This window comes from Petaurus breviceps, unplaced genomic scaffold (genome assembly GCF_028583685.1).
Source record: "Petaurus breviceps papuanus isolate PSGF00001 unplaced genomic scaffold, PetGlider_PUasm1.0 91041, whole genome shotgun sequence".
NCBI classification, from domain to species: domain Eukaryota; kingdom Metazoa; phylum Chordata; class Mammalia; order Diprotodontia; family Petauridae; genus Petaurus; species Petaurus breviceps.
The window spans coordinates 19,008,309-19,022,692 of NW_027187400.1; the positions used below are offsets into that span (position 1 = coordinate 19,008,309).

At 43.4% G+C, this 14,384-nt stretch overlaps 1 protein-coding gene across 1 annotated transcript in view; it reads right to left on the reverse strand.

Moving 5' to 3' along the window:
- The window catches only part of FHAD1 (forkhead associated phosphopeptide binding domain 1), a 175,882-nt gene that overhangs the window by 139,400 nt on the left and 22,098 nt on the right, over positions 1-14,384 (reverse strand). Inside the window, exons 3-4 of the mRNA XM_069079619.1 lie at positions 6,450-6,681; positions 360-442 (exon numbers count right to left, since the gene is read on the reverse strand). Of these exons, the coding sequence (XP_068935720.1) occupies positions 360-442; positions 6,450-6,681 (315 nt within the window). The remainder of the gene's footprint in view (positions 1-359; positions 443-6,449; positions 6,682-14,384) is intronic.

A 14,384-nucleotide genomic window follows, 5' to 3' on the forward strand; every position in this document is an offset into this window, starting at 1 on the left:
GTTGTATCCCTGTCTCTCTTCCTTCTTCCTCTATCCCCTCTCCTTTTCCCTCCCTCCTTCTTTTCCTCCCTCCCTCCTTCTTTCTTCTTCCCTCCTCTCTCTCTCTCTATGTGTCTCTATCTCTGTCTCTCTTTCCCTTCTCCTTTTTGCTCTCTCTCCCTCCCTTTCTCTTTCTATCTCCCTCCTTCTCTCCCTCCATCTGTCTCTCATTTTCTCTCTCACTTTCATACACACATCATATCTTATCTACAGCAAAAAAAGGGGAGACAACAATGATATACCCACTAGGGCAGAGGGGACCACTTTCTATGGAGCTTCAACCAATCAGCAATTAAGCCCTTCCTACCAGGAGACCTCACCTTTTCATGGGGTGTTGTAGAGTGTTGATCCGGGTTACAAAAACCCTCCTCAGATGCCCAGACTGGGTCTCCAGCTGTCCAGACTGACGCACGGCAATTCATAAAGGACAAAAAAAAGTGTTGTGAGTTTTTGCATCATGAAAGTTCACCATATCCAACCATTTATCAATTATAGGCATTTATTAAGCTCTTACTGTGCTCCAAGCATTGTGCTAAGGGTTAGAGATACAAGTACAAAGAACCTCTCGCCTCTCTCCTGACATCTAAAGCCACCTCACTAACTGCCTGCTGGATATCTCTGCTTAGACATACGTTCCATGGGCATCTCCAGCTCAACATGGAGAGACAGTTGGGTATGGAGGAAAGAGTATTAGATTCGGAGTCATCAAACTTGAAAGGAAGTATGACAAGTGGATAGGACGCCTGACTTGAAGCTGGAATGTCCTGAATTCAAATCCTGCCTCACACACTAAGCTCTGGGGCCATAGACAAGTCCCTTCATTTCTCTGTTTCTATTGTCTCTGAGGTCCCTTTCAGTTCTAAATTTCTGATCTTCTGTCTAAACAAGCCCATTCTCTTCCCTGAAAACTCTGATCCTTCTCCTAATTTCTTATAGGTTCCCACCTTCAGAATCACTGAGTTTTTACTCTCTCTTACCATCCCCACATCTAATCAGTTACCAAGTCCTGTTGATTCAACTCTCCAGCATTTCTTGGGCACCTCACCTTCTCTCCACTCATACTGCCATCACCTATCATCCTCTAGGGTGGAGTTCCACAATAGCCTCCTAACTGATTTCCCTTACTCTATTTTCTCCAAGCAATTCTCTACCAGTGATATCAAACTTACAGGCCCTGTCCTGGAATGGGATTAAAATGTAAATGCTTAACAAAGTAAATAAAAATATATTTGTTGTTGTTCAGTTGTGTCAGACTCTGTGATCCCATTTGGGGTTTTCTTGGCAAAGATATTGGAGCGACTGGCCATTTTCTTTTCCAGCTCGTTTGACAGATGAGGAAACTGCGGCAAACAAGGTTAAGTGACTTGCCCAGGGTTACACAACCAGTGAGTATGTGAGGCTTGGATTTGAACTCAGGAAGATTGAGTGTTCTTGACTCCAGGCCTGGCACTCTCTTTACTGAATCACCTACTGCCCCTAAAAATACAACACAGATGATGCTAATTTATGGTTTTCTAAGTCCATATGCAGTCTCTCATCTCAAAAATGAAGGCTAGATAGATGCTCTTCAAGGTCCCTCCCAATTTGAACACTCTCAGTCCTAAGGGACCTCCCAGATCTGACATCCTGTGTTCTGAGGGCCCTCCCAGCTCTGACACCTGTGTTCTAAGGGCCCTCCCAGCTCTGAAATCCTATGATCAGAAGAGGCAGCCATATGTAGATGTGACACAGCCAGCTGGGAAGCATGTTTTCTTCCTGGAGCATACATCCACAGCTTGCCAAGCCTTCTCAAGCCCGCCCACCCCAACCCACTTCTGGTGACTCACATGGCATCAAATGATATCACCAGAAAAAACCTGGAAACATCTCTAGTATCTGTAAACTCCCAGGCAGGAAACTAAGGAACTTGGGAGTATAGATGATGTTTTTATTTTTCCTTTGTATTGAAGGCTGGAACTTTGGGTGGGAAGTGAAGACATAGGGAGTGAGCAGCAGGTTAAGTAGACGGGGTTGAGAACAGGATTTGAGTTTATGAAGTGTATCTTAAGACACCAGAGGGAGAAACTTCTGGCTAGGGATGGAGTGGATCTCCTAAGGCTTATGAAAGACTATCTTTGCCCAGAGACTCCCTGACTTTCTTGGGGGGTCCTTAAAATGAAGAGATGGAAGGCAGGTAAAGGGCCAAGCTAGAAGCAATAAACCATCAACTAAGAAAGATATTGGGGGTGGCAAAAAGGAGAACTCTAGTGGGGAGGAGCCCTGTAACTGAAAGGAGAAAGGAACTAGGAAGATGGTTGGGAACAATGCTTATGGCCAGAGCCTAATTAACAAACTGGATCAAGCAATAAGAGAGGGTTAGGGCCTAGGAGGAAAGAGACAGAGTCTAGGAGAGCTGCTGGAGAGCTCCATGCTATGGGTGGGGACAAGAGAAGGGCTGGGTCAAGCAGGAGCTAACCTGGAGAATGGAAACACCTCTAGATTCCACCTTGGACACTAGCCTTCAGTTTCCTTATCACAGAATGCAGTGTTTGAAGGGACCTCAGCAATCATTTTGTTTAACCCATGCCAGAGAAGTCTTTCCCAAAAGTTCTTGACTCATGTAAGCTACCTCCATCCAGAAGGGTCATACTAGGAGAAGAGTGACCCAAACTCCAGAGAGTCTTGCCCATGCCAACCTGTCACAGTTGGTGACTGGCCCCCTGAGCTCACATGAGGAGATGGTGGTAGAGCAAGGGAAGTAGGGTGAAGGAGAAAAAGGGGGAGGGGGACTGGGGTGGCATGGATCTGTTTCATATCAGGACCATTTGAAAGGGCTGGGGATGTTAAGCCTGAAGAAGAAAAGTCTGGGAGGGGAAGGGAAATGGTAGTTGTCTTAATGAAATGAGTCACACTGGGAGGGGAGAAGTCATGTTCCTCTCCCTGGGAGAGTCTCCTGTGTGCTGTCAGGTACATTGTAGCAAGGGTTATTGGGGGGGGGGATATAACTCAAATAAGATGGATGCTGAGGTCTCTTCACACTCTGCAATTCTGTTATTCTGTGTCATTGTTCTTGGTCCTATGACAATGTATATCCTTGATGTCCCAGAAGCATTCTGCATTGAGGACCTGCTGGACTAGGAAGGAAGCCAAGATTGGGCTCAGGAGAAGAAGCAGGATCATGGCAATCTTCCCCTGTAGGGAATGAGGAAAACACATCCCTCTAAATATCATCTCCCTAAGATAAAGCACAGATCACCCTACCTTCCGTTCTAGAATTGCTCTCCTCTCGGTCTTGTCTATGTCTAGTATGCCCAGAGAGTGAGAAATAATTAAGGTAAATTTGAAATTTTAATATGAAGAAAAAATACTTCCTTACAGATACCACTGGGACTTGGGGGGTACTCAGAACTAGAAAATGTCAGTAGAAGGGAATGCCTTATTCAAATGAAATAAATCAGATAGAAGAGGTGGGAGGGTGGCATTGTCTGACAAAATAAAATATAATTCTGAAAATCCATGAATCTGAGGGTCAAGGTAGAGTGAGGAGCATTTGACGAGAGAAAGGAAGTAAGAAGAAGAAATACTATTGTTGTGGAAAGACGGGGTCTAACTGAGACTATGGATGATGCTTTTCTCTCAGAATTCAGGAAATTGACACCAGGAAACAGAGATCAATGATGGAGGACTCCAACTATCCATCCAGGTACTGGAGATTCTGCTAAAAGGTGAATTCTTGACTTGCCTTCAAGAAAATTTCACCTCTCAGAAGGTTGAGGAAATAAAGGGATCCACTATTTAACTCGTTATTCTTTTTGACCAATGAGGTGAGAACATGGCTGGTGAAGTGAAAATGACAGGAAGTGAAAGTGACCATGTCATCTTAATGCTTAGGAATGGATGGCACACTGTGGGCATAGCCAGGTGTGTAGATGATGGCAAGTCAATGGAGCCCTTAATTACTTTTAATGAGTTCCAACAATGGCCCTGACAAATTGCATCCCAAGATCCTGAAATAACTTATAGTCAGTCTACAGTGTGCCAGGTGCTGTACCAAGAACAAGGTACACAAAAAAGGGGGGGACAAAAGACAGCCTTTGCCCTTGCGGACCTCGTGGTGGGTTGAACAAGATGATCACTGGAGTCCCTCCCAACTCCAAAATTCTGTGATTCTGTGGGCCTGGATTTTCTACTCTGTGTTCCTCAAGGGCAAAGCCTATTTCTAATTTTAACAGGCACTTACTAAGAATCTGTCGAAATGAGCTGTACTTCATCTTTGTAACCCCAATGGCTAGCACAGAGGTTTCCATGTAGTGAACATTTAATAAAGGTTTCCTGGATTGAATTGAATGCTGTAACTGAAAAGGATTTGAGGAATCTTTGAAAAATCATGAAGAATGAGAAGTCAGATGCCTAGAAATTAGCCAAGGCTACTATGTGGAAGAGAGATTTGACTAATTCCATGTCCCTCCAAAGGGATGAGAAAAATGGTCAATGGGTAGATATTTCTAGGAAGCAGATTTTGGCACAATCCAAGAAAGAAGACTCTAACAGAGCTCCCAGCAATGGTGGTAAGCTTCTTGTTGCTGGAAGTATGGAAACAGAGACTCAATGACCATCTGTAATTATCCTTCATTATCTCTCATGCTAGACTGCAAGCTTCATGAAGGCAGATGATATATTTTGTCTAGTCTTTATATCTCCACTAGCACTTAGTACAGTGTTTTGCATACAGAGGGAGATTAATATTTGTTGAATTACAACAATGTACAACCCAGGGTTCAAGGCAGGATCATTTGCATAAAATTCTCTATATGTTTGCTGGTTCTTAAAGTCTCTCTCTCTGTCTCTCTCTGTCTCTGTCTCTGTCTCTCTCTCTCTCTGTCTCTGTCTCTCTATCTCTCTCTCTCTGTCCCTGTCTCTGTCTGTCTGTCTCTCTCCCTCTGTCTCTCTCTCTGTCTGTCTCTCTCTATCTCTGTGTCTGTCTGTCTCTTTGTCTCTTTGTATGTCTCTCTCTCTCTGTCTCTCACTGTCTCTGTCTCTCTCTCTGTCTCTCTGTCTCTGTCTCTCTCTGTCTCTCTGTCTCTATCTCTCTCCCTCTTGACCATGGGGGAAGCCTGCAACATTAAGACCTCTTGGGGGCTTAAGAATTAAGAGGTGATGTTGTAACAGTGTCTTTTGTCTGTCATTCTTTAGGTCTTTGCCTTTCTTGACCATCTCCAAACAGAGATTGCACTTACTTTGCCCCCAAAATCAGAGTTGGTGTGTGGATCAATGGAGAGAATGTCCTTTTGCTAACCAGAGAGGGGAAATTTTGTTCCTTAGTTCATTATGAACCAAAGCAAGAGAAGAGATGCATATTTATTTCAACATGCCTTTCCCACGAGCCAAACCACATGATTGTGGCTCCCTCTGGTGAATAATCCAATTGAAACTCTACCTGAAAATTATGTAATTGTTCCTGGCTGCAGAATTTCTTCATCTTCATCTTTTGTTTCACAGTTACTATGAAATGGGAGTTGGAAATTGCTTGGCTTACAGAGCTATCCTTAAGGGGAAAAGCTGGCTGCAATGTCACCAAACAAAATGCTTGCTCACTAATAAATATGTGTGTTGGACATATTCTAATTAAAATGTAGAGTGTAGGTGATTTTCCTTCCACACCATAATAACCAGGAAAGAAAGTGAGAAGAATAGGGTGTTCTTGTATTATTTGAACATGGAATGTCAAGGTTGGGAGGGGCCTTAGCACAGACTCTAAGAACTCAGAGTGTCAGAGCTGGGAAGATCCTTAGAACAGGGAATGTCAGAGTTAGAAGGGACTTTAGAACACAGCTAAGTAGCTTATCCCAGCCAGGACAGGGACTTACCTTCAACATTGTCAGAACTGACACAGAACAGAGATTGTTAGAGTTTGAAGGAAATTCAGAGTCTAGAATGTCAGAGCTGGGTGGGCTTGTGGAAAAAGGGTCAGGATTGGGCTCCTTTACAAGATGCCAAGTCAAAATATGTATATATATATATATATATATTTTTTTTTTTTTTTTTGGGGCTCACCCTTGCAGTTTCATCAGCGTAAGCAAGGAAATGCCCACAAGGAAAACTCCCTTGACCAAAGCAGACCTGGCCCTGCTCTGTAATGTACAATGCTTCCTGGGGCACTGACAGGTTGTGTCCACGTGTCCATGGTCACACAGCCAGTGAAGATGTCAGAGGCAGATCAGGAAACCAGATTTCCCTGGCTCTGAGGCTAGTTCCCCAAGCCATCCATCGCAACCTCTTTCCCAAATACAGCAGGTCCCAAAAGTCTTAGCAAGATTTTAAGCTTCATCTGCTTTATACTACACAAAGATTTTTGGGTCACCCTATATAAATTACCCAATGAAAATGCCTATGGATTTCTTCATATGAAACATAAAAAGTCCATCAGATACCTTGTTTAACAGGAGATCTGCCAATCGGATCAGAAGGAATATTCAGCATCCTTCTCCCTCCAGCACTGATAGGCCTCTTTTCCACAGGGGGACGAGGTTGTGTGCCTTCTGTCAGTCCTTGGGACCAGCTTCTGTGAGCACTCATTGGCCGATTATAGAGGATAGGGAGCTGGGTAGTGAATCCAGGGCTTGGGTGTGGATCCACCGTCCTGGGCCATGATGAGTACCGGCCCTGCAGGGAGGAAGAGAAAGGGGTTATTACAGAAGCCAGAGGCATTTCCTGTGGTCCCATGGAATTTTTCATATAACAGAAACATGAGAAATCAGAAAGTTCAGTATTTAGAGCTCTGGGCCTGGAATCGGGAAGAACTGAGTTCAAATTAGGTCTCAGACACTTATTAGATGGACTAGACAAGTCACAACCTCTGTGTGCATATTTCATCTGTAAAATGGGGACAATAATGGCACCTATTTCCTGGGGCTGTTGTGAAAATCAAATGAGATGATAAAGGGCCTAGCACAGTGCCTAGGCACACAGTAATGCTCTATACATGTTTATTCTCAAATCTTCCCTGACGTCCTTCTTTCTTGCAATGGGAAGACCTTTGTTTCTGACTCAGCACTCAGACTCTCTACGACTCCAAGTTCCAGAAGGTTTGCTCAGCAAAGGGGCTTTCCATACCATGAAGTCCCCATTTGGATAAAATCATGGATCAAAAAAGTTTCTTGTATGAAAAGTATCCCGTTGATCCTAGAAGGAGGGTTCTAATTTAGTTCAAGAAGAACTTTTCCCATGCAAAAACCTCTGTAATTCTCCTACCCACCCATTTGCTGTAAGCTTTGCACATCAACCCAATGATGCCTGGCTGTGGTATCACAGTTTTCCTCGTGGGACCCTTTTCTTGAAATGAATGTGGAATTTTCTTGAAATCAGATATCTCCATTCTAATCACTGCCAGACACAATGCTAAGCATTGTTAATTCAGACTCTTTCAAACAGGGCCTGAACTGTGATAGTGCATTTGAACAATAATGGATTGTGTTGTCTTACTCATTTTAAAAGAGAAATGTAACTAGGGAGGGGCAACCTAAGTTTTGTCTCAGAGCCCTGAAATTTAGAGGTTGCAAAAAAAAAATTAGCACAACAGCTACTTTACAGCATAAAAGACAGAATAATAGCTAATAATAGCATAATAATAATAATAACAACCTCCTCCTTTTCAGTTGAATTTGTCCTTATTCCTTTTGTATTATTTTTGAGATGGGCACTGTGGCATTGTGGATTGAGAGCAGTAGTGTTCTGAAGCCAGCTCAAAATGACTCTGGAGAGCTGGTTGTTAAATTTTCAGTGGTAGCACTTAGACATAAGAAATCTGGGACAAAATCAGGGCTTGATTTAATGTTTTATTGACTGTCCAGACTTAAGGAAGTGATGAAGAAAATATCAGCAATGCAGATAAAATTTAAGAATGTGTTATGTGTACTTTTTGGGAGGGGGAGAATCAGTTGTTAAACATTTGCCAGCACACCCCTGAAGGAAAGGCAGTCTTGGAGTTAGGAAGTCATGAGTTCAAGTTGTGGTTCTGACACAAATTGAGTGTATGACCCTGGACAAGTCACTTACATCTCAGTACCCCAAAGCAACCCAATGCTAATTTGTATTGGGAGAAGGAATTTCCTCTATATAGGTTCAGTGTTTTTAGAAGTAGTGTTTTCAAATCATGATCTAATAATGGCATTACTGAGATATAACATTCTTACATTGCTCTAAGGTTTTCAAAGTGCTTTACAAATATGATCTCATTTGATTCTCACAACTTTGAGAGGTAGAGGCTATTATCCCCATTTTATAACTGAGGAAACTGAGGCAGGCTAAGGTTAAGTGATTTGGCCAGGGTCACACAACTAAGGTAGTGTCTAAGGCTGAATTTGATCTCAGGTCTTTCTCACTAAAGGCCCAGAACTCTACCCATAGCCACCACCTCTATCCAAGGCAACCTTGAAGGGAAGTCATGGGGCAGTAATCATAACAACAGTTAACATTTCTAGCATACTAGAAGGGGTCTGTAAAATGGTTTACATATATTATTTAATTCCATCCTCACAAAAACCATACAAAGAAAATAGTGAATTCAGGTCAGAGGTCAGAGAATTTAGAGTTGTGAGGGCCCTTAGAACAGAGAATGTCAGAGCTGGGAGGGCCCTTTAGAACACAGGATGTCAGGGCTGGGAGGGCCTTCAGAACACAGGATGTCGGAGCTGGAAAGGCCTTAGAACACATGATGTCAGAGTTGGGAGGGCCCTTAGAACACAGAATGTCAACTGGGAGGGCCCTTAGAACATGGAAGACCCTTAGAAGACAGAATGTCAGAATGGACAGAACTAGGAGAGGCCTTAGAACAACCATGTACTAAAAAGACGTGTATAAGATAAATTGGAAACAATCTTGGCAGGAAGGCATTGGCATTAAGGAGAATTGGAAAAGGTTTCTTGCAGAAAGGGGGATTAAATAAACAAAATGCAAAGGCTGGGAAATCAAGCCTGAATCTGACTCTCTGTAGCTTCCAGCAAATGCTCCTAGTTATATCTTTCATGTCCCAGCGGAACAAATCTGATACCTTTTCCACATTTTGGTTGTTCAGTCATTATGAAGCTCATAACCTCATTGGGGGTTTTTCTTGGCAGAAACCTGGAGTGGTTTGCCATTTCCTTCTCCAGCTCATTTGACAGATGAGGAAACCGAGGCAAACAGTGTTAAGTTATTTGCCCAGGGTCACACAACTAGTAAGTGTCCGAGACTGGGTATGAACTCAGGGAGATAAATCTTCCTGCCCTTTCCCACATGACAACTCTTTAAGCACTTGAACACAGCTATACTTGAATCAGGAGGCCTGGGTTCCAGTCCTGACTCTGATATTTACTAGCTATGTGACCCTGGATAAATCATGTTCTCTCCCCAAGTCCTGGTTCTGTAAAGTAGGGATCAGAGTACAAGCAGTTCCAAAAGCCAATATCTAGGTTACAGAATTGGGGTGGGGGGGAGGAAAAGAGAGGGGAAAGAGAAGGAAGGTAATGAGGAGAGAGAAGTGAAGAAGGTAGCAGGAAGGGAATGAGAGAGAGGAGGAGGAGAAGGAGAAGGAAGGAGAAAAGTAGACAGAGGGAGGAAGTATGAAGAAGGGGGGAGGGAGAACGGGAAGAAGACAGAGGTGATGGGGATAGAGAAGAGGGTGGCAGGAGGGGAAGGAGAGAGATGAGAAAGGGGGGAAAAGGATGGAAAGGAATGGAAGGAGGGAAGGAGTGTGAAGAAGGGGAGAGGAAAGGGGAAGAGGAGGGAGGAGGAGGAAGAGGAGAAAGAGAAAGACTCAGCATTGGATGATTCAGCTGGATCACTATCCAGACCATCTCTTTTCTCATTCCCCATTCCCTCTGCTGCCATTTCACTGAGTTTTAGCTCCTCATAGCAGAGAAGGAGCAGAGAGAGGAGTGGGCACCCGAAGGGTCAATTCTGTGTACCCAGGGGCTGTGCCAACAGCTCTAGCCAAACAGCTCTGGTCAAAGCTTGCTAAAGGTTGAACATTAGGGCCAGACTAAGGGTTTTTGACCATCTGTGAACTTCTTTTCCCATCTTCCTCCACCTCTGTTAGCATATCTAGCAGAGAGGCGGTCAGAAAGAGATGTAGCCTTCTCCAATTACTAGGCAGCAAAGCTGGTGTTGTTTCTGGTGCTGAGGCGGACACTCTCCTCTCGGTTCCCCCCCCATCCAGTCCCCAGCCACATCCACCTCTACAAAATGCAATGGGCCATGTGCTCCTATGGAAAGGAGACAGTCTGGCAAGTCAAGAGAGCCGAGGATCCTGCTCTCTGCTGAAATTCGAACATGCAAATTGGGCCAGATCCACTTCCTGTTCTCTCTGGAGTTTTGTCTCAAAGATTGAGTGTGCAAGGGGAAAGGAGAAAAGGACAGGCCATTGAATGGTAGGGACGGTGCTAGCATGGAGTCAGGAGCCCAGACAACCCCTGGCCTGGCAGTGCCACCAACTGGCTGGGCAACCCTAGCTCCTTTGGGGGCCTTTTCAGTTTTCTCTTCAATCAAAATGAAAGGGTTAGACTAGACCAGGCATTCTTAATCTGGGTACCTAAGGGATAGATTTTAGAGGGTCCATGAAGGTGGATGGGACAAAAAAAATACTGCCCTGACCACCATTTGAAATGTAGTATTTTCCGCTATCCAGAGAAAGAACTATAGGATCTGAATGCAGATTGAAGCATACTATTTTCTTTTTTTTCTTGTGGTTTTCCCCTTTTCTTCTGGTGTTTCTTTCACAACCTAATGTGGAAATATGTTTAATATGATTGTATATGTATCGCCTATATCAGCTTGCATATCATCTTGGGAATGGCGGAAAATTTGGAACTCAAAATCTTCTAAAAGTGAAGGCTGAAAACTAAAAGCAAATGAGTTTTTAAAATAAATGTAGCATTTTCTTCAATTATTTAAAAACATTGTTCTGAGAAAGGGTCAGTGGGCTTCCCCAGACTGCCAAAGAGGTCTGGGACACAAAAAACAGGAAGACCTCCTAGGCTAGACTATCTCCCAGTTTTGATGTTCTATGTTCCAAATAAATAAACATGAAAAATAGATAAAATGAAATAATACTTGTAAAGTGCTTTGGAAACTTCGAAGCACCATAAAAATACGATTAGTATCCATGTCCTTCCAACTCTGATCGTCTGTGTTCTAAGAGCTCTCAAACCCTGACTTTTGATGATTCTATTAACTTTACATAAAAGACCAAAGTGCTTTAAAAACATTTCTTCGGAAAGTCCTAGTTGTCTCTCAAGAACATAGGCACTTGATTTAGTCAATTAGTTGCATAATTTATGAATTGCTGTGAATTAGATGATAGTACAATTAAATTATGGGAGCAGCTGGGTGGTGAAGTGAATAGAGTGCTGGGCCTAGCGTCAGGAAGACATCTTCCTGAATTTAAATCTGACTTTAGACACTAGCTGGGCGACCCTTAACCCTGTCTGCCTCAGTTTTCTCATCTGTAAAATGGGTTGGAGAAGGAAATGGCAAGCCACTCCAGTATCTCTGCCAAGAAAACCCCAAGTGGGGTACATTCCCTTCCTATTAGAATGTCAGGCCCTTGAGGGCAGGGACTTTCTTATTGCTTGTATTTGTATCTCCAGTTCTTGGCACAGTGTCCAGCACATAGTGGGCACTTAAGAAATGCTTGTTCCCTTCCCATTAGAATGTAAGCTCCCTGAGCACAGGAGCTCTTTCTCTTTTTGCTTACATAGCGCTTAATAAATGCCTCTTAACTTGCCGACTGAATTGGTTGCCATGGGTTCCCAATCTCTTTCATACAATCCGCCCCCTCCTTTTGGTTTTTGGGACAGCTAGGTCCCAAAAAACAGGCCTCTGTTTTTCTTTCCTTCCATTTATGTTTGCCATTTATTTCTAAAAGAGTGGAATGTGATTCATATGTTAGTGTAATCGTTATGTTTATATCCAGAGCCTCATAAAGGGAGGTCAGCAGCTCCTAATAAAGCCTGTTCTTCTAAATCTTCCTTCTCGGAAAGTTCACAAAGCATTTAAAACAACAATTACAATTTTACGGCCTGCCTGTTGTGGAAGACATCATTTCTTACACATCCCAGGTCTGAGAGCGAGAAAGACAGAATGTTTTTGCCTCGTGCTTCTCGGCTGACAAAGCTGGAGTCATCAAGAAGAGACTCCATGTCCCCATAGGTTCTCCCCCCTGCCATCTTGACTACCAGAAAGGTTTTTGTCTTTTTTTTTTTTTGCTAAGCAAATGTTTTTGGGAGAAAAATAAAGTGTGTTTACTCATCCACCAAATCTGCTTGCCAAGGCTCCCTCCCTACTAGGTAGGTGGAGATAGCTTGGGAGAGTTTCTACCCAAAGGAAGATTCAACAGCAGTGGATCATTTATGTGCACCCATATGTTAGGAAGGACATAGACAGCCTAGAACTTATCCAAGGAGAGTGACCAAAATGGGGAAGGGACTGGAGATCATGTCATGATTGTCCTGAAGAGGGCTATGGGACGGCCAACAAGATGGTGGGATTTGACATTTTTAGTAGTGACTTGAATGAAGATGGGATGGCATGATCATCAAGGCTGAAGATAATACAGCACTAGCATGGGTGTCTAAGACATTGGATAATATTGGATGGGGGCAGGTGGCAGAGAGCCATATAATGGCTGGTGTCAAGCATGTGAAGGGTTCCTTGGGGTTTGATTTGCTCTGCTTGGTCCCTGAGGGCAGACCAAGAAGCAGGTTTGGAGGGGGGTGGGAGGGAGAAGATGCACAGTCATATTTCAGCTTGTTCCAAAGTAGAATTGGTTGGTTGAGGAGGGCTTCCCTGGAGGTCGTTAGGAAACCTATAAATGTCACACCAACTTGGGGGATGTCAAACAGGAAATTCCTCCTTAGAGAGAAGTTTGACTAACACAGAAGTTCCTGCCATCTTTGAAATCCTGGAATTCTTGGGACAGCTAGGTGGCCCTGGAGTCAGGAGGACCTGAGTTCAAATCCAGCCTCAGACACTTGACACTTACTAGCTGTGGGACCTTGGGCAAATCACTTAATCCCAATTGCCTCAAAAAAAAAAAAAAAGAAATTCTGGAATTCTCTGCTTCCTTATCTATAGCAACATTTGCAGAAAATATCTGGCTTTCTTAACATTCCCATCTCTTGCCCCCCAATCCCCAAACAAATGTGTCATTACTTTGTCTTAAGAAAAAAGTTTGTATTTGAGAAATATCTGTTGGGGGGAGGGCAGGTATTAATTAACTTTGGGCTCTTGAGATGGACCCAGATGAAGTTTTCCTGAAAGCAGTATTCTATAGGAAAATGCTTCACCCTTTAACAAGTAAGGCAGAAGCAGAAAGAGAATGCCAAGGGTTGGCTACCCCAGTCCCCTGTTTTCAGACACATAGAGGAACACTCTCAATTGCGATTTACTACTAGACAGGCCTGTGGTTTCAAGCACCCCCAGCATTTATTTAGCCCAGTGTTTGGTACATACTAAGGGCTTAATAAATGCTGGTTGACTGGACCTCCCAGTGAGGAAACTCCCTCTATCTGTGTAGATCAATATATGTTTTAAATAGTCTTAAATCCAGAGCACTGGGGAGTTAAGCTATCACATAGTCTATATGTGTCAGAGATTTATTCCAAAAAATGTTTTTAAAGTTTGCAGACTCTAGGTTAAGAACCCCAATCTAATCCAACTCACTCATTTTACAGAGAAGGAAATTGAGGCCTAGAGTTCTGACTCAAGCCTAGGTCATCAGGTCAGTGGAAGCTGGATTTTCAAGGCCTTATTCACGAACTCACAAGGAACAGGTCAGGAAGCTCAAGCCCAAAGTTGACCTTTGGGGCTACTTCCTCCCAAGTCATAGCTTGGAGCCCTCCAGCCCTTTATTCAACAAATGGAAAAATACACTGAACAGCTCCAATTGCAGGGGAATAAGATTTAGATGGTATTCATTCAGATTAGATAAGTGACAGGAACTTGGAAGAAGCAGGCAGTTAGTTCCTAAAGGCCTCAGCTTTAACTCATGGACCCTGATCTGCCCAGATATGACAAGAAAGCAAGTCTTTTTTTTGGGGGGGGGTAGGCAGGGAAATTGGGGTAAAGTGACTTGCCCAAGGTCACACAGCCAGTAAGGGTTAAGTATCTGAGGTCGTATATGAACTCAGGTCCTCCTGATTCCAGGGCCAGTGCTCTATTCACTGCGCCACCTAGCCACCCCTGAAAGCAAGTATTAAAAAAAAAAATCAACTCAAGAATATTTTGGAAGAGATTGGTTCCTCTCTGGGACACCTTGTAGAAAGAACACTAGTTAACAATTAACATTTAGATTTTTCTAGTTCTTGGAGGATATTTTAAAAACAGGTAGA